The sequence below is a fragment of the Colias croceus genome, chromosome 19, assembly GCF_905220415.1.
Source record: "Colias croceus chromosome 19, ilColCroc2.1".
NCBI classification, from domain to species: Eukaryota; Metazoa; Arthropoda; class Insecta; order Lepidoptera; family Pieridae; genus Colias; species Colias croceus.
Window position 1 is genome coordinate 2,141,116 of NC_059555.1, and position 20,867 is coordinate 2,161,982.

The 20,867-nt window shown below is 33.8% G+C and overlaps 3 protein-coding genes across 3 annotated transcripts in view; 1 reads left to right on the forward strand and 2 right to left on the reverse strand.

Annotated features, from left to right (window-relative positions):
- Positions 1-20,633, forward strand: part of LOC123700079 (glucose dehydrogenase [FAD, quinone]) — a 44,911-nt gene extending 24,278 nt beyond the window's left edge. Inside the window, exons 3-11 of the mRNA XM_045647193.1 lie at positions 938-1,058; positions 1,621-1,766; positions 2,774-3,032; positions 3,552-3,813; positions 4,583-4,818; positions 5,225-5,468; positions 6,506-6,770; positions 7,361-7,501; positions 20,494-20,633. Of these exons, the coding sequence (XP_045503149.1) occupies positions 938-1,058; positions 1,621-1,766; positions 2,774-3,032; positions 3,552-3,813; positions 4,583-4,818; positions 5,225-5,468; positions 6,506-6,770; positions 7,361-7,501; positions 20,494-20,580 (1,761 nt within the window). The 3' untranslated portion in view covers positions 20,581-20,633. The remainder of the gene's footprint in view (positions 1-937; positions 1,059-1,620; positions 1,767-2,773; positions 3,033-3,551; positions 3,814-4,582; positions 4,819-5,224; positions 5,469-6,505; positions 6,771-7,360; positions 7,502-20,493) is intronic.
- Positions 11,094-14,217, reverse strand: LOC123700078 (acetyl-CoA acetyltransferase, mitochondrial-like). Its single transcript, XM_045647192.1, has 2 exons — positions 13,317-14,217; positions 11,094-12,212 (listed from the first exon to the last, which is right to left on the reverse strand). The coding sequence occupies exons 1-2, from the start codon at positions 13,473-13,475 to the stop codon at positions 11,193-11,195; spliced, it is 1,179 nt and encodes a 392-aa protein (XP_045503148.1). The 5' UTR covers positions 13,476-14,217; the 3' UTR covers positions 11,094-11,192.
- LOC123700077 (acetyl-CoA acetyltransferase A, mitochondrial-like) lies at positions 14,927-18,430 on the reverse strand. Its single transcript, XM_045647191.1, has 2 exons — positions 18,164-18,430; positions 14,927-16,054 (listed from the first exon to the last, which is right to left on the reverse strand). Exons 1-2 carry the CDS (start codon positions 18,320-18,322, stop codon positions 15,035-15,037), a joined length of 1,179 nt encoding a protein of 392 aa, XP_045503147.1. The 5' UTR covers positions 18,323-18,430; the 3' UTR covers positions 14,927-15,034.
- Positions 20,634-20,867: the final 234 nt, after the last annotated feature.

A 20,867-nucleotide genomic window follows, 5' to 3' on the forward strand; every position in this document is an offset into this window, starting at 1 on the left:
AAGAATTTTTCAAATCGGACCAGAAGTTCTTGAGATTAGTTCGTTCAAACAAACAAACAAACTCTTCAGCTTTATAATATTAGTATGGATAGATGTGAAATTATATATTTCTCACCACTTCATCTAATGTATATTTACCTTTTTTTGCGTTGCTTCGAAATGGATGCCATTAGACTGTATTTAGTTACCAAATATGGACCTTTGAACTACATTGCAAAACTTATACTCCTTAATGATCTTCTATGTAGTAATAAATAAGAAATCTTTGTGATCTGTATTTTGAAACATTTTATATAGAGCGACAACAAAAAGAACAAGGAAACCGTTTCTGTTTTTATTTTGTTGAAAAATTCTTTATCATTCATTTTGATGGTATTTCTCTTGTGTTGAACTTTACTTTTTTAAATACAAACTCAAACTCAAACATTTATTTATTCAATTAGACTTCTTCGAAAAGCACTTTTGAAACACCAATACCTAAGTACATATTTATAACATTTACCACAGATTCGGAAAGCAGTATATCTATGGAGACGAATCGGCAAGAAACTCAATAGTTGCTCTTTTAAATCATTTCAGTATTACAATTTAACTTTACAAAATATGTAACTGTATATTATACTATATTGGTCCATGATATTATCCTAATTGTTTTATATCTATCTATGCTAATAATAATATAATGCTAAAGCCGTTGTTTGAACGCGCTAGTCTCTGAAACTACGGGTCCTATTACAAAAATTACTTCATCGTAATATACTCCATTTTTTATTTTTTTATTATTAATTTAGCATAGAATTCGGATTTCGCAGATCCATTTGTTAGTAAAAAAGTAGGTAATTACATCTAAAACTAAAACTAAGACTAAGTCAACAAAATATACAACTTATACAAGAAGGGAGAGCTAGTTTACTAAATAAATTCTTTCTTCTTACAGTACCGTCGTCACATGGACTCTGTATACGACTTTATCGTGGTCGGAGGAGGATCTGCCGGGTCTGTGGTTGCAGCCAGATTGTCAGAAGTGCCTGAATGGAGGGTTTTGTTGTTAGAAGCAGGTAAATATGACGTCACTAGAAATAAAATATTTTGTGGAACAGAGACACTGAAAAAGTTTGATTTCCATCTCGATCTTGTGAAAAGTTTATTAAAATAATAAATGACTGTATAAAAGAAGTCTAAAATTAGCGTTTAATCGTAAATTTTAGCCTTATGTTATCATTGAGACAATTTAATCCACTGTTATCTAAGAATTTGGTCTACTTAAAAAAAAAAAAAAACATATAACTGCAATCAAGCCATCTAAAATCAGAAAAGATTGCAAATGATCATGTAAAATTATTCGACTTCAGAAAACATTGATTTTGATCTAATATATTTCTGGTATCGATCTGGTACCTACACAATCGAATTGATATAAGATCACGGTCACAAGTTCAAAGAGAACATGGCTAAATAATCGAGACAGGAAACAATGAAACACAATAGGTACATGATTAATTATTTCAATTTATTATCAGAATTATGATAAGCAATATTTAATGAATTCTGCCAAAAAAGTTGGATTTTAAAAGCTGGATTACTTAAATTGCTTGATTTTATAAAATGTCTGTTTTCTAGGATTCGATGAGCCAACTGGAACCCAAGTACCCTCAATGTTTTTAAACTTCATCGGATCAAGTATAGACTGGGGCTATCATACGGAACCAGAGCAAGCCGCTTGTCTTGGGGAAAAAGAGAGGAAATGTTATTGGCCGAGGGGAAAAGTAAGTGATAATATCTATTTGTTTTAGCTTTTACGAATATATCTATACTAATATTATAAAGAGGAAAGGTTTGTATGTATGTATGTATGTATGTATGGTTTTTACGCATAAACTACTGAACCGATTATAATGAAATTTAGCACACATATAGAGGGTAACTTGAATTAACACTTAGGATAGGTTTTATCCCGAAAATCCCACGGGAATGGGAACTATGCGGGTTTTCCTTTGAAAACGCGGGCGAAGACGCGGACGAAAAGCTAGTCTGTCATATTTTACATGTCTTGATATTACAAGGCGATGGTAAAGTGAAACCATGTCCTAATCAGTAAGTTAGTTGGAAAAAAATATTATGTTATTTTTAGTTACCTAGATGATAAAAATGATTGCAACGATTCTACTTCATTTTTTATGGACTAAGTATACATGAAAAACATACCTACTGGTTTTAAAATGTTACTATTCGTCTAAATTTTTCTAAATGTATTCTTATCAACAACCTTGTTCATTACTTCCCATTTTACATGAGTGACGTGCACTCAAGTATTGTTTGTGTAATTTCATTATCTTATCATCGCTTATCATTTTAAACTGTCATTACACAATCAGGGGGGTTAAAACACACGTTAAAATGTGTGGAAAAATTACATAATGATTTTAGGATAACATGGGACAAAATAATAATTACCTAATAATAGATCATGTTACGAGGAGATCACTAGATGATATTTTCGAGGATTTTGTTTGATCAAAAACATAAAATATTACAATTGACTCGATAAAAAAAACGACGTGTGGCACTCGGGGACTGCCGCGGTAAAGCTATTGCATGCTATGCCTTCAAGCCACACCTCCGCCCGTCGGAGTGGGGAGCGTGAGGTTTTTTCGTTCGGAATTTCTCGATTCGGTCCCCGCGCTCAAGGCCCGCGATAGAAGCTATGCAATAGCTTAAAAACAACAACAATTTTGCTTTATAACCCATCTTAAACGATTTAAATGCTTTACAGGTGCTAGGTGGTACATCAGTAATGAACGGTATGATGTACATTCGAGGATCACGACATGACTATGACGAATGGGCAGCTCTAGGTAACGAAGGGTGGTCCTACGAAGATGTTCTACCATACTTCATGAAATCAGAAGACAATAAGCAAGTGGAGGAAATGGATCAGGGGTATCATGGTACTGGCGGTCCGCTGACTGTGTCACAGTTTCCTTACCACCCACCGCTTAGTCAGAGCTTGTTGAAGGCTGGAGAGGAAATGGGTAAGATTAATAAGAGAAGAAGATTCCAAGCCATTCTACTCCATTTTTAATGATATGAGTTGATACAAAATTGTATGTAATAAGTATTCAATTTGGGATGGAAATTTTTTCATACTTTTGGGATAGAATATTCTTGCGAGTACAACCGAGAAGATTATTTTCGATCATTCTGACGAAAAAAGTGGTAGGTACACTTTACGCACACTTAAAAATTTACAACAAAAACGCTAGTTCATTCGTTAAGAAAACTGTTGCGAAATGCCATTTCGAATGTTAACCGACCATTTTCCAATTTTATACTAACTATCTACTGGAAAGACTGCGATGGAAAACTTCTCAATCGTGAAGCAGTTCTTTTCTGGCTCATCTTTTGCACTGTCTACTGCTTTAGTCATATTTATCCTATCAATCTCGATATAATCAGTTAACCCGCCTAATTTTGCAGTATCCCCTACTTTACAATCAGTTCCTAACCTACTTAATTTCGAGCTACCTCCAACTTTAGTAAATTTTAAACAGGTTACCAAGTCCGCGATCTAAACGGCGAGATCCACACGGGCTTCTCGATCGCCCAAACGACCAACCGCAACGGTTCCCGGCTCAGTGTGGCCCGAGCCTTCCTGCGACCGGCTCGACACCGCTCCAACTTGCACGTGATGCTCAACGCCACTGTTACCAGGGTTCTGATCAACCAGACCACACGACAGGCATATGCTGTGGAAGTCAGGAACAGCTTTGGGGGAACGGAAGTTATATTTGCGAATAATGAAATTATATTGAGGTAAATCTATACTTACTAATATTATAAAGATGAAGAGTTTGTTTGAAAGCACCTATCTCAGGAACTACTGGTCCGATTTGAAAAATTCTTTCGGTGTTAGATTGCCCATTTATCGAGAAAGGCTATAGGTATCATCACGCTAAGACCAAGAAGAGCGGAGCAATGCGGGTGAAACCGCGGAGCACAGCTATTTATTAAATATGTTAATTATAAGATTATTTGAATTTTGATCTTTGTTCATTTTTTTTAATTTGATCATAATCTAGTGTTAACCTGTAATTATTTAAGTAGGTAATGTGGCACTTGTATGCCAAAAGTAAACATTGGAAATGTTTTCTTGTTTACTTTATTCATAATATAGGTAAACTTCCTTCTAGATGACCTTAAAATAGATATCATCAAATAACTGTTTTCTATAGATATCATTTTTAAAATTGTAAATGGAAAAAATGCATATTGGCAAAGTAGAAATTCAAAAAAAGCACATCATAATCTATAACTCACTTATTTCAAAAATCCCGGATAACTTTCTAAACAAAACTAGCAGATTACTGGCCAATCAGCGAAATAAATAAATAAAGTTTTCGCCTAAAATCCGTTTTAACTACGATCAAAAACTTCAATCTAAATATTCAATCTTACACAAATTCCATGGCGATTCAATAACACTATCTATTCTATATTTTTCTATTCCTCATAAATTTATATTTATAAAGCATTAATTGAATGCCATAAAACCAAAAATATCAAATTCAAACTTTATGTTTAGTGGTGGTGCAGTAGCGACCCCTCAGATCCTCCAGCTCAGTGGTGTTGGAGACCCCGAGGTATTATCTCGAGCTGGAGTTCCACTTGTTCACAAACTGCCCGGAGTGGGACAGAATCTGCACAACCATGTGACACATTTCCTGAGTTTCACTATGAATGATAATAATACCGCGCCTTTGAACTGGGCGACTGCTATGGAGTATCTGCTGTTTAGAGATGGGCTTATGTCTGGGACAGGTGAGTTTTTTTCTGTATTTTTAATACAATATAAAGATATTTTATATTCAGAACTATTTTCGTAGTAAGAAAAACAAGATATTATTTTGTTAGGTATGTTAATTTTTAAGGCAATTGACTATCATAAATTATAATGCCACTTTTTCAATCGACCATATTCTAGAAATAAATCCTTTAGTTAACATATCTTATTACAATTTATGTGATAAATTAAATCACAAAATAGGAAACTGGATAAGATTGGAAGCCAAACCAGTGGTTATTGTCTTAACAACTAAGTAACTTCCGTCAGATATCAATCATAATAGATGTATGGGGAAAAAGAAAAGTAAAATCAGATTTCGCAGCATTTATATTTAAAAGTTAACATTGTAAAAAAGTTTTAATTTCAAATTTAACATCACAGGAATATCCGAAGTGACAGGATTCATAAACACCAAATACGCGAACCCAGAAGAAGACAACCCAGATATCCAGATGTTCTTCGGCGGTTTCCTCGCAGACTGTGCCAAAACTGGCATGGTTGGGGAGAAACTTGGAGATGGTTCTAGAAACATCCAGATGTTTCCAGCCGTTCTGAGACCAAAGAGCAGAGGCAGAATTGAGATAGCCAGTGCTGATCCGTTTGCTCATCCCAAGATTTACGCCAAGTAGGTTATTTTTATTAATATTTTACTTTATGATGATGATAAAAAGGATATTTAGAAGGATCACGTTTTATTCTGACGATGGTCAATTATTTTTTTATGATAGTAGATTAACCAACGATTAGGTCTTTGTTAAGTATTGTTAATTTTATAAGCTTCGAAACTACTTACGCTTTCTTTATTTCGTTAAAATTATAAAGTGAAATTTTGCAATATTCAGAATATTTTTTTAGCTGAAGAATTTGCTCTATTTTTAATGTATCTAAATAGCATCGATTCTACTTTTGACCTCGAAAACCGCCAAATCTTTGAGCTGTTGACAATGCTCTGAAACGAAATAATAAGGACACAATGTCAAATGAAAGCAATTGCAGATTATAACAATTGAGCAATTGACGAGCAATTGGGAGCGTTTAAGGAATATTGCCAATTATTATAATTCTATGCCAACTATTTTTGGGTAACAATATTATAGACTCATAAAAAGTATTTATAGGATCAAATAGGTCTATTATATACTAACTAGCTTTCCACCCGCGGCATCGCCCGCGCAGTCAAAGAAAACCCGGAAAGTTCCCGTTCCCGTCGGATTTCCGGGATAAAACCTATCCTGTGTCCTTTCTCGGGTATTAAAATATCTCTATACCAAATTTCATGCAAATTGGTTCAGTAGTTAAGGTGTGATTAAGTCAGACAGACAGACAGTTACTTTCGCATTTATAACATTTATGGATAAACCAAGGATAAACAAATACAAACATCATAATATTGTCATTCATAATACCATCGGGATGATTAATGTGTCACGCTTTTTTATAACTTGAGTCTTTGACCAAGCTTTGATCACTCTTCCATTTTCTTTGAAATATGCCCGATTCTAATCAATGTTTGAATATCAGAAGACAGAAATTAGGGATGGCATAGAGCAGTATATTAGCGGTTATATTATCTCTTATAACATAATTCATTACATTCATGATTTCAATTCATTTACTAGCCTTTCTTAAATCAGCGGTAATTATAATTGGTAATATTTTCAGCTACCTCACCCACCCGGACGACGTAAAAGTCCTAATCGAGGGCATAAAATTCGCGATCAAGTTATCCGAAACCAAAGCGCTCAAGAGCTATGGTATGAAATTGGACAAGACGCCGGTGAAGGGCTGTGAGGGCTATAGATTTGGTTGTGACGCGTACTGGGAGTGCGCGGTCCGGGTACAAACCGGGCCCGAGAACCACCAAGTGGGGTCCTGTCGTATGGGGCCGAGGGGCGATCCCATGGCCTGTGTTGATCCGCTGTTACAGGTAGGGTTGTGAATGTGACAGTTTGAATTTAAGGTTATTTTCGTGATAAATGTCTGTTTAGTCCAATATTTGTAGGTTTTCACAGATGGCCTTGTCTTCGAACTCAGGCGTAAGATTAATAAACGTGTCCTGAATTTTATTATTTTGTTCTTCATCTTGTCAAATATTATATTATCATACCTTCATATTTATGGCACATATACAGGCACGAGGTCAGCATCAAAAACATTAGTTTTTCGTAAAATTATTGCATGTTTGTTTTAACCCATATCTCAATAATCGAGTCAATTACTACAAAATTCAAACTCAAGTATATTTCATTTATTCAATTAGACTTCTTATAGAAACACAAACAAACTCAAACTCAAACACACTCAAACATTTATTTTTTCAATTAGACTTCTTTGAGAAGCACTTTTGAAACCTAATTACATATTTATAAAATTTACCACCGATTCGTAAAGCAGATACTGCTTTTTTGTTGATATGGAGAAGAACCGGCGAGAAACTCCATAGTTGCTTCGCACTTTTAATCGTCATAGCATATTTTTAACATTTATAGATAAAATATAATAACTTCTATTATCCAGGTACAAGGCATAGACCGTCTCCGTGTAGCGGACGCAAGTGTAATGCCACGCGCTCCGTCGGGCAACACGAACGCGCCGGCGGTGATGGTCGGCGAGCGCGCCGCGGACTTCATCAAGCGGCGCTGGCTCGGCCAGCACCGGGTCAGTGCAATCTAAAGCCTTGTGTCCACTTGAGCATGCTCAGGCGAACGGCTCGGCCAAATGAGCCGCTCATTTGGCCGAGCCGCTCAAGTGGATACAAGGCTTAACTCACCTACCTACTACAGCAGGGGCAATGGGGCATGGTCTAAAGAACAAATTCAAATTCACAACAAGTGATAACTGCGTTAAAAACAACCGACTTCAAACTTGCACTTGCAACATTTATTTACAAATACAGACAAGAATGCTCATAAAATAAAAACTATCCGAATAAAATTTTTATGGGACCAATTCGACACCATCCCGCATCGAACAAAAAAAGAATCACGTAAATCGGTTCAGAAACCTCGGAGTAATCGGTGTACATACATAAAAAAAACATACCGGCCGAATTGACAACCTCCTCCTTTTTTTGAAGTCGGTTAAAAAAATTAAACCAAAAGAAATTATGTCCATACCTAATATTATATAAGTAACTTAAATTTCTAAAATTTATAATATTAACTAGCAATATTATAAATTACTACATTTGACCCTTAATTGTCTCCTTAATGGGGAATATTCATGTTTTTCTTTTTTGTCTTAAATTAATAGTTTACTATTTTATAACGTAGAAAAAAATATTAATGGGCTTCAAAATACTCTAGATATTATTTTTAAAAATGAAATTTAAAACTTTTAAAAAATGTAAGCAGTTCAAACGCCGCCATTGTGCGCGCGCTTTGCGTGACGTCACATGACACGTCCAATGGGTGTTTACCTTGTGTTTACTATGGAGTATGGAGTGATGATTGTCAATTGCAATGTCGTGTCAAATGACGTCACATTTAGTTCGACCAGTGGTGGCGCGTTCTGGCAGTTTGAATTTCGCTCACTTATTTTGCACTTTTTGAATATAATTTTAGGGGTTTAAATAAAAAGTAAATAAAAAAAATCCTTTTCATTATAATATTACGATAATAAGTATTCGAGAAAAAAATATTTTAGGCCATTTAAAATTTTATGCATATTCCCTAATAGGCTTGCAGCGGCAATTTTTAATTGGGTCTGCGGCAAAAGCGCCAGACCTTCCTAGCTTCTTAGATTGTATCTACAACCCTGCTAGGTTGCCCTGCATGTGTAGTATGATTGGGGCAATTCCATTCATTTCATTCTCTCTAACAAAGTTGCTTTATCTGTCCCTATATATGTTTTAATCTTTAAAACTACGGAAAGGATTTTGATGCGGTTTTGCTAGTAGGTAACAAATAAAAAAAGAAATTGCCGAGCACACGAGGAGTGACGCTTCTTTGCAGCATTCAAAGATAAATTTGATATTTTGGTTTTATAGCATTCAAATGCTTTATAAATATAAATTATCAATGCTTCTTTCGTCTATGGTGGAAAGACGCGAGTTCAAATCCCGCGTCGTGATCGAATTTATTACATTCTTTAATTTTTTTTAGATTCAATGATACCAAAATCATCGCCTTACTGGTATACTCCATGACGTGACGGTATTGCCATGACCTTGAAATTTTACTCTCAACGCGCCTTACTTTGACTTCAAAACACTTAATTTATTTTTGTAGTAATTATGTATTCTGCTCTATTATGTAAGCCATACGCTTCGGTCTACCGTACAAGTACGGAATACTTAATAGTAGCTAACTCTGTACAGGTATGTGTTAATCATATTTAAGCAAGCTAGGTAGCAATACTAGGTAAGAGCCAAAGCGCACGAGCAACTTTGTCTCCGCAACTATTTTGTGTCTCCCACCCATGGGCTAGTATGAAAGTGCTCGCACGTAGCGACGCAACTCCCCATACAATTGATGGGAGAGACAAAATAGTTGCGGAGACAAAGTTGCTCGTGCGCGCTAGCTCTAAGGACAGACGAATAGACGCGGAATAGAAACAGCTATCGCTAATTATTGACACAAGCTCATGAAAGGAGAATGGCGAAACTGGGCCTAACTGTTACAGAAATCATAATATATTTAAAATTCATTATGTTATTTTTAGTTATTCTTGGTAAAATATTTACTTCTGATTCTATGGGAAAACAAATCTTTGAAAAAAAAGATAATGTGTTCACTACCGGCATTGTTATTTAGATTTCTATGACTACCGGTCTTATCAAGCAGAGATTGTCAGTGTTGTCAGGAGTAAAAAAGTCGAATATATCGATTAATACGAATGAATGTCTATATTTTTTTTTTAATTGTATTGAATTCAAATGCTTTATAAATCAGAAGCAATACTTAACTTATTTTTAACACATATCTTAATTTATTTAGATCATTCTATAAAATAAAAACATGTTTTACTTAATCAATAATAATTAATAATTATAACATTTTTATTTAGGTAGCTGGCCATTAATAAAATGTCAAATTATTAATCATAATTATTGTGTCAGTGATGAGTGATTTGTTTATGTTTGTTGTTTGACATTTGAGTGAAGTTTTAGGCCCTTCTCCCATTACGATACGCATATAGGCAATTCAAGTATCCTGCAAGTCTTGGAGACTAGTCGCAGAGCACTACTCACCGTGTCGGTCGCTTTTGCATCGCGTCTCGACTCTCGCGCGTATCTCTTCGTTAGAAAGATAGAAATATCTAATCATCATGTTGTAGTTCTCGTTCGGCTACAAAAACTCTACAATTTATGTTTCTTTCAATATATGGATGAATCCAGTACTTCTTACTCTTACGTTGGCGTCTTCTATTTCTATAAAAAAGAAAAACTGCAAGAGCTTCTTCGTCACTGGAATTGCTGATTGCTCGACATAACGACGTAACTGTTGTTGCAATCAATAAATGAATTATTATTATTATAACGTCGGTCCACAAAAACGAGGCACAATAATGATGAATTTAGTCATTTTTCAGTCGCATAATATGTGAGCATCGGGTAGCCAGCAAATATCTAAGTAGTATTCTACGCGAGTATCGTATTCTACAAGTATCGTACCTAATGGCAGAAGGGCCTTAGTAACGTTATATTCAAAATTGATCTTAATCAATATCCCAATATCTCTGCTATCCCATAGAAAAGATCTATAATTATTATATTCATAGAGTCTGTATATTTTTATCTATTTAATCACCCATAAATCATCAGTGTAACGATCAGGCCCAGAGTTCTATGGGAGTTTGCCATTCTCCTTTTGGTAATGGTTCGGTCACACTACCAACGACGACGACGACTGCGACCAAAATTTCCATCCAGCCGATTTTTTTTCGAAATAAGGTATTAAAATTACCCGTCATTCTGGTACACGGAAAGAAAAAAAAATTGTGGTCAATTAATGCAAAAATAGGTTTTTTGCGATTTTCGCCGAGACGGTAAGTTTATCACAAAATCACTGAACGGGTCTCTTCTCACATACGTATATGGTAAGGGCAACAATAGTGGCGCTTTGGTCGTTTTTTATATCAAAACTGTTAGCAATTACTTTAATTTACTAAAAGAATTTTTCGAATAACTACAAATTTGAAAAAATGAGAATAACTTATTAGGTAACAACAATAACCAGCAAACATCGTACGTGTGAAAGTATCAGAGGCCACCAATAATACCCAGGATAATTAAAAAAACTCCCACTTTCGACAATGTTATATTATAATTTGTGTAAGAGGCTACAATATTACTACAATGTCTTTTAAAATGAAATACAAGAAATCGTCAGTATTTTAGTTAAACCAATTACAATTTTTCAATCATAATGGCAGAAGCACCGCCACCACCATTACAAGTAGTAGCTACACCTTTCTGTCCTTTCTTCATAACGTGACTTAAATGTCCAACCAATCTGGATCCAGACATTCCAATCGGATGTCCTAAACTCACAGCACTTCCGTTAATATTAACTTTTTCTGAATCTATACCTAAGATTCTTCCAATAACAATAGCCACTAGGCTGAACGGTTCATTGATTTCCCAGAGGTCCACTTCGCTCACTTTAACTCCAGTTTTTTTTAAGAGATTAGATATAGCGATTGATGGCGCTATTGAGAAATCAATAGGGTCGCATTCTCCGTCAGCATATCCAATGACACGAGCGAGAGGTTTTACTTGTAATCTTTTTGCGGCATCACTTGTCATCATAACAAGGGCAGCCCCTCCATCGTTTAACCCTGCCGCATTACCAGCTGTTATCGTCCCATTTTCCTTTTCGAATGCAGGCTTTAGGTTTTTTAACGTGTCGTAGTTTATTTTTTTGTATTCTTCGTCTTCAGCAAATATTATATCGTTTCCTCGTTTTTGTGGCACACTTACAGGCACGAGTTCAGCATCAAAAGCCTTGGCTTTGTACGCGGCTTCTGTTTTTCTGTAAGTGATCATCGCGTGCTCGTCTTGTTCTTCTTTAGATATGTTGAACTTTTTGGCGATGTGTTCACCGCAATTTCCCATGTGTATGTGATCGTACACATCAGTCAGTGCGTCGTATAAAATTCCATCTTCTAATTGCATGCCTCCGTAAGGCGTTTCTCCTCTTTTTAAATAGAAAGGAATGTTTGACATTGATTCCATGCCACCAGCAATAACGACATCTTGAGTTCCAGTTTGCAAACTTTGGGTAGCGAATACTACAGATTTTAAGCCTGATGAGCAAACTTTATTGATCGTCGTACAAATTGTACTTGTGGGTAGACCTCCAAATATAGCTGCTTGTCTTGCTGGTGCTTGTTGAAGGCGAGCAGAACAAACATTTCCCATGATAACCTGGAAAATTGAAACGGTTAAAAAACAAAATATTTTTTATATTTTTATGCAACACAATTTTTTTTTAATCTTTAGGTACATAAATCGTGCGTGAGTGAGATAAATAAACCTATTCTACATTATGTACGAGTAATATTAATTTAATCTAAGATTGCGTTTACGAGGAGTTTAAGAGGAGGTTATCAATTCGGCCGGTATGTTTTTTATGTATGTACACCGATTACTCCGAGGGTTCTGAACCGATTTACGTGATTCTTTTTTTGTTTGATGGTCCCATAAAAAATTTATAAAGCACTAACTTCCGACTGCGGCTTCGCCCGCGTTTTCAAAGAAAAACCCGCATAGTTCCCGTTCCCGTGGGCTTTCCAGGATAAAACCTAGCCTATATTACTCGTGGATAATGTAGCTTTCGAATGGTGAAAGAATTTTTAAAATCGGTCCAGTAGTTTATGAGCCTATTCATTACAATCAAACAAACAAACAAAGTTTTCCTCTTTATAATATCAGTGTAGATAATATTAGTGTAGATAAATATTATATAATATTATTACATATTATTTAGATGTGCTATTGTATATTAAATAGGTTTGAAGTCGGTGCCAAGCACTAAGCACTTACTATTAAGCCTGTGCACCGACATCAAATCTTTTTAGTAAATAGCACATCTAAATAATATGTAGTAATTAATAATATCAAATCTTTTTTATTTTTTACTTTTCCGTTTTTGAAGTCGGTTTTTTTACCGTAGTTATTTTTATAACGAATAAAATTTATTTGCTTATAGTGATAGGTACAATAAAATAAAAAAAATCGACCTCATAGTACTTCTGCCAATAATTATGTTTCAAAGTGATTCTTAACACGCTTCTAAGAGCTTCATCTGTGTGTTTAATGTTTATATGTTTGTATGTAACCGACTCATTTAATCTCGATTTTGAATCACTTTAATAGGGTAGATTTAATTCAAACTTTGTACACTAATCAAGAATCGGTGACAATACATTATAATAATTTTATGGGTTCACGCACATTTTTTCTGGTTTTTCTGTAGTTTATTTTAATCATATTCGCCTTTAAATGATTATTGATATCCAAAAGACTCACCTCTTTAACTTCTTCTTTCGGTATACCAGCCCTTTCTACTGCTGCTTTCACAGCTATACCACCTAGTTCCGTAGCCGACACATTAGCTAGACTTCCTCCAAACGACCCTATGGGTGTTCGCACTGCTGATACTATCACTACCTCATTAAGAGACAACATTTTTGATATTTTAATTGAAAAATACGCTCAACACGATATAATTATCGTAATTGTGTTTGTATATGAGAGTGAACCGATGCTGACCACGGAACGATGACAAATAAACGTATTACATACGTTATATAGACTAGGAATGATGTAATCAATATTGTGTTGTGTTTACATGCGTGATAAATTAATAAAAAACTTGATTTTTAAATCGGTAGGTAATACAGATGTTGTTGTTTAACTTGAGAAGTTGTATACCTACTGTTATACAACTAAATATAGATTTAACAATCTTACGGTTATTTTATTAAATTACAAGACTGATTTATTTATGAGTACAAAAGTGTGGTCATACATTATTCATCTATTAATTTTTAAAATATTATTGGCATTTAAATAAATATTTAAATTATGTAGCTAACTTTTAATGTTCCTGTCACTGTCACTTTCTTATGTTATAAGTGGTGTAATTAAAACGATTTTCATTAATTATAATAATTGTAAACACAGTACAGGTATGCGTTAATCATATTTATGCAACTGATTATACTAGGTAGGCTCAAAAAACTGCACAGCAGGCCGAGACTAATGACAGACGAATAGAATAACGCTAAGGAATAGAAAATCGCTAATTATTGACATAAGCTCATGACATTTTGGTAATGGATTGGTCATACTACCAACGACGACGACGATTGCGACCAAAATTTCCCATCCAGCCGAATTTTTTTCAAAATAAAGTATTAAAATTACCCGTCATTCTGGTACACGGAAAGAAAAAAAAAATTGAGGTCAATTAATGCAAAAATAGGTTTTTTGCGATTTTCGCCGAGACGGTAAGTTTATCATAATATAATCACTGAAGACCAAAATTGTAGATTATAAAATAATCTATAAAAAAAACTTTAAATACATTTTTTTCTTTGAGCCACCGTTTCTACGAAAAACCTTTTTTTCTTCATGCATTGATTTCAAGCAAAAAATTTTCCGATCACCAGAACGACAAAAAATTATAATATTTTATTTTTAACTGTGTTTTGCACAATTTTGTTAAATTTCGACTGGATCTAAATTTAGGTCGTGGTCGTCATCGCGTCGTTGGTAGGGTAACCAAATCCTTAGCAAAACATCATACGCTTATGTCAAATAGTATCGATAGCGAATTCTATTCCTTTGCGTTTTGACGTTTGTCTCAGCGCTCGGGTCTCTTCTCACCAAGAAGCTTATATCTAATACAACTTCTCACATACGTATATGGTAAGGGCGGCAATAGTGGCGCATTGATCGTTTTTTATATCAAAACTGTTAGCAATTACTTTGATTTACTAATTTAAAAGAATATTTTATCGAATAACTACAAATTTGAAAAAATGATAACTTATTAACAACAATAACCAGCAAACATCATGCGTGTGAAAGTATCAGAGGCCACCAATAATACCCAGGATAATTAAAAAAACTCCCACTTTCGACAATGTTATATTATAATTTGTGTAAGAGGCTACAATATTACTACAGTGTCTTTTAAAATGAGATACAAGAAGAATTCGTCATAATTTTAGTTAAACTATTTACAATTTTTCAATCATAATGGCAGAAGCACCGCCACCACCATTACAAGTAGTAGCTACACCTTTCTGTCCTTTCTTCATAACGTGACATAAATGTCCAACCAATCTGGATCCAGACATACCAATCGGATGTCCTAAGCTCACAGCACTTCCATGAATATTAACTTTTTCTGAATCAATTCCTAAGATTCTTCCATTAGCAATAGCCACTACGCTGAACGGTTCATTGATTTCCCAGAGATCTACTTCGCTCACTTTAACTCCAGTTTTTTTTAAGAGATTAGTTATAGCAATCGATGGCGCTATTGGGAATTCAATGGGGTCACATTCTCCGTCAGCATATCCAATGACACGAGCGAGAGGTTTTACTTTTAGTCTTTTTGCGGCATCACTTGTCATCATAACAAGGGCAGCTCCTCCATCGTTTAACCCTGCCGCATTACCAGCTGTTATCGTCCCATTTTCCTTTTCGAATGCAGGCTTTAGGTTTTTGAACGTGTCGTAGTTTATTTTTTTGTGTTCTTCATCTTCAGCAAATATTATATCGTTCCCTCGTTTTTGTGGCACACTTACAGGCACGAGTTCAGCATCAAAAGCCTTTGCTTTGTACGCGGCTTCTGTTTTTCTGTAACTGTTCATCGCGTGCTCGTCTTGTTCTTCTTTAGATATGTTGAACTTCTTAACGATGTGTTCACCGCAATTTCCCATGTGTATGTGATTGTAAACATCAGTCAGTCCGTCGTATAAAATTCCATCTTCTAACTGCATGCCTCCGTAAGGCGTTTCTCCTCTTTTTAAATAGAAAGGAATGTTTGACATAGATTCCATGCCACCAGCAATAACGACATCTTGAGTTCCAGTTTGCAAGCTTTGGGTAGCGAATAATACAGATTTTAAGCCTGATGAGCAAACTTTATTGATCGTCGTACAAATTGTACTTGTGGGTAGACCTCCAAATATAGCTGCTTGTCTTGCTGGTGCTTGTTGAAGGCGAGCAGAACATACATTTCCCATGATAACCTGGAAAATTGAAACGGTTATAGTTAAAAAACAAAATATTTTTTATATTTTTATACAATCTTTTTTTAATCGTTAGATACCTACATAATATTATGCATAAATTGTGCGAGAGTGACATTATCTACGAGTAATAATAATGTAATCTAAGATTGCGTTTACATCAGTGATTAAATTAATTATTTGATTTAGGGCCAATTTTCCAATCCTTGGTTAAAATTTATCCGTCCAATAAAGTATTACACGAACATTTTAAAATGTCACCTGTAAACTGTCAAATACGGACAATTAGAATACATTTTTGAAATGGTAGTTTAATACGTTATTCGATGAATAAGTTTTAACCAACGATTGAAAAATCAGCCCTAAACTATTTAATTATTTTTATACGGCGAATAATAAAACGAGTGACTAAAAAAACTGAGCGGCTGATGATGAGATACTGTTTTTATAACTTGAGCGGTATGAATTCGAGTAAGTAACAATAAACTAAACAAGCTATGGGTTGATAATAAAATACAGAATGAGCGCACTAAAAGTGGATTGTGATTAATCCATTTGAGATATTAAATTTCTTGGTAGCGACTCAATTACTAGGTCAACGACTAGAAATACGTAATAGAATAGATACATCGTTTCATTTAATTACCTTTTAATGAATAAAATTTATTTGCTTATAGTATTTTTTCAAATAGTTGATAAAATTAAAAAAAAAATCGATCTCAATCATAGTAGTTATAGTATTTTTCAAAGTAATTTTTAACACGCTTTTATTAGCTTCACCTGTATATTTAATGTTTGTATGACTCCTTAAATCTCTATTTTGACTCACTTTAGGTCAGGTTTAATTTAAAAAGGATTTTTGATTAGTGTACAAAACGCTAATCAAGAAAAGGTGACAATACAATAATTTTTATGGGTTCACGCATAAACTCATTAAATTATTGTTTCTCGGGAACGCGTGGAGATATCAAGCGGAAATTTATATCGAATACTCAAGTCTACGGTCCCTTGAAGCTGTGTAAAAATAAAACGCTATCAAACGATACAGCCGTAAATGCTGAAAAATTTCGCAAATTTCGACATTCGCAATGGAAACAAAACATACAGGGAACTTCCCATGAACACAGTGTCTTGAAATTTAGTTAAAATCAACGTCTTATAATACAAATATTAAAGGAATAATTGCGAAAAAATATATTTTAGAGTTACAACATAATAAAAAGTAGGTTGTTCGCAGCCGGTTTTATTTTTAAACTATATGAAATCCTTATCTTCTATTATATAAAAATGGAACACTCAATTTGTTGCTACGCGCAAATCTCACGAACAGCCGAACCGATTTAGTTTATTCTTTTTTTATAGTTAAGATTTATTGAAGTTTGAGGCAGCCATGAACCATTCCTAGAGAAAACGTTAATATGTAACTACGGGCAAAGACAGAGCGGACCGCTAGTATATAATAACAAATGTGTTGCTAAGCGCAAATCTCGAGAACGGCTGAATCGATTTCGTTATTTTTTACGAGGTAGTACGAGGATGGTTCTTACGGGGAGAAAATAACAAAAAGGGGTAATAGGGCAGAACAACGTTTACCGGAGCAGCTAGTTGCCGCTCAGTATAAAAGATAATGAAAAAAATGCATGTAATGTTGACACTCAAACAAATATCTAGGTATGAGGTCGCTCAAATATTAGGAAGCTGCTCATTTTGTATTGTACCTCAAATTAATGTTTGTTAGTCACTGTTCTTTTGATTTTTCATTCATTTATTTATATTTTATTTATTTATTTCATAGCTACTACTATATAGTTATAACCCCAATTAAATATTTTTGTCACCTAAAACTTTAATTTACTTTCACTCGTTTAAATACAACCCTTTTTACAACAAGATAAACAAGAGAGATTCTTGTTGAATGTAAAAAATATCGTATCTTATTGTTAATGCATAGACTTCGACCTTACTTTATTTTTAACTTCTAAAAGCCGGTTTGTTGTTGGTTGATAGTTTTTTTTATGATATAACCGGCTCGCACCGGTTTTTATGTAGTTTAGTTTAATCATAATCGCCTTTAAATGATTATTGATAATTGATATGCAAAAGACTCACCTCTTTAACTTCCTCTTTCGGTATACCAGCCCTTTCTACTGCTGCTTTCACAGCTATACCACCCAGTTCTGTAGCCGAAACATTAGCTAGACTTCCTCTGAACGACCCTATGGGTGTTCTCACTGCTGATGCTATCACTACCTCATTTAGAGACAACATTTTTTTATATTTTAATTGAAAAATACGCTCAACACGATATAGCGTAACTGTGTTTGTATATGAGAGTGAACCGGTGCCGACCACGGAACGATGACAAATAAACGTATTACAGACGTTATATAGACTAGGAATGATGTAATCAAGATTGTGTTGTGTTTACATGCGTGGTTAAATTAATAAAAAACTTGATTTTAAAATCGGTAGATAATACAGATGTTGTTGTTTAACTTGATTAGTTGTATACTGTTATACAACTAAATACAGATTCAACAATCATACGGTTATTTTATTAAATTACAAGACAGATTGATTTATGCAAAGAGTAAAGTATGTATGGGATTTATGAGTACAAAAGTGTGGTCATACATTATTCATTTACCTATTAATTTTTAAAATATTATTGGCATTTACCTAAATACTTAAATTATTATGTAGCTAACTTTTATGTTCCTTTCACTGGTACTTTCTTAAGTTATAAGTTGAGTAATTAAAACGATTTTCATTTATATTGATTGTTAAAGGTAAAAAAGATACCTATAGGGGGCATCCTTAACATTTAAAAGTAGATAATCTTTATTATGATGTACTTAATACTAATTTACAATGACTCCTAGTATATACTTTAAAATTAGACTTGAAATAATAGACAACAAAGTATACAGAGACATAATTAATAGTAGCACAGATAATATAAAACAATTAACATTCGTTCGCGCGTGTGTACGGTGCCTAACAATCCAGAAGTATTTTTATTGTAATTGCGCCATCGCCTATCAGCTCCCTGTGATGGCCCCAACTTGTCATTTGTACAAGCATATTATTTTTCATGTTATTGTGGTAAACAGTATTTTTTTAACGGACGTATCATTTTGTAAAGTTTAATAGTTCAATTATTTAAAACATAAAATTTACGTAATAATCCTTCTCTATGAAAAAATAGTTTAGGTACCTAAACCTACATATGACAAGGACAAGCCTGTATTTTGGGGTCCATCTTCCTGTATGAACAACAATAATTGCATAGGTAGTAACTATAACGATCTATGGACGTAATTTATCTTTTGCTTTAACACAAGACTATTCAAAATTTAATTGTATTAAAAATTAAAATTAAAAACTTTCTGAACTATTAAAAAATTATAACCAAAATAGGCTTATATAGCAACAAAAATTATTAAAATGATAATATTGTTATTGATCAAATGTTTGAATAACTTATAATCGGCCAAGTGCGAGTGAGACTCACGCCCTAAGGCTTAAGAAGAACCTGTTTTTTTTTTAATATGTTGTTACTTTAAATTTAAGCTTTTAGCAATTATTATTCCTATAACTGTTAAACAAAACCTTGCTTTTTACTAAATTTCAAGACTCTGTCTTCACGGGAAGTATCTACCCTGTAAGTTTTGATTCCCTTTATTAGCGAAATTTGCGAAAATTTGCAGCATACACGGCTGTATCTTTTGATTGCGTGGGAATATAAGTTTGATTTTTTCACTGCATCAAGGGACCGTAGACTTGAGTATAATATTATATAAAATTCATTATTTTTATACCTTTTATACCTCCACACGTTCCTGAGAAACAGAGTCTTGACAGACAGGCAGACGGACAACAAAGTGATCCTATAAGGTTTCCATTTTTTCCTTTTGAGGTTTCTAATAGTAAAAGATATTCATTTATTTATTTCGCAACTTTGTTTTCAGTAAAATACATGTAACTTTGGAATAAAATACATTTAGGGCTATTTGAAAAATATGAATTTACATGTATTATAATAGTTACGTGTTATAATTAGGTGATTTTAAGTTATTTTTTATTGTATTAATATGTAAATAAGAATCCTGATTTAACCATCAGATTATTTAATTATTATAAGTCCTACAAAAACAGCGAAAAATACCATGTTTTAAAATAATTTTCCGATTTTTCATGTAAAAATGGAATCTTGCGTCGTAAGAACTCATTGAAAGTTTCTGTGTTTTAATGAAAATACCTACATTGTATTTTATTGAAAAAAATATAAGTAGGTTCTGAAACCAAAAAAATATTATGTTTTTAATAAAGTACTGTATCTTTTATTCGTAGGAAGATATCTATGTTTTTTTCATCTTTTATCATTATTTCACCATCATTTCATCATTATTTCATCTAAAAATACTTTATCTTTACAGATACCTTATCAAGCTGACCAAGGAGGAATATCAAATATTCTTAGTGTTAGCGAAAGCAGATATCCCGGCTGGCAACCATGGCGATAAATTATTTAAAAACAAATTTGGTAAATCCAAAAGTGCACAGATTATAATGCTCATTCCTTAGGCTCATTCCTTCAAAGAAAATAATATATTGTAGTTTTTCGTTAATAACTATTACACAACGATAAATCACTAATTTCAGTCTAATCTCCGAAAAGTAGATCTCACGCTAATAAAGAATAATATGGGGCAATTTTTTAATCCTTAGTTAAAATTTATTCCTCGAATAACACCACCATTTCAAAAATGCGTTCTATTGCCCGACTATCCTCCATGTCACATTTTTTATA

Bases quoted from the DNA above. Each gene is read 5' to 3' on its own strand.
- LOC123700078 (XM_045647192.1), bottom strand. From the start codon at position 13,475: ATGTTGTCTCTTAATGAGGTAGTGATAGTATCAGCAGTGCGAACACCC. The intron at 12,213-13,316 runs GTGAGTCTTTTG...TCAATTTTCCAG, and splicing joins CGAAAGAAGAAGTTAAAGAG to GTTATCATGGGAAATGTTTG.
- LOC123700077 (XM_045647191.1), bottom strand. From the start codon at position 18,322: ATGTTGTCTCTAAATGAGGTAGTGATAGCATCAGCAGTGAGAACACCC. The intron at 16,055-18,163 runs GTGAGTCTTTTG...TCAATTTTCCAG, and splicing joins CGAAAGAGGAAGTTAAAGAG to GTTATCATGGGAAATGTATG.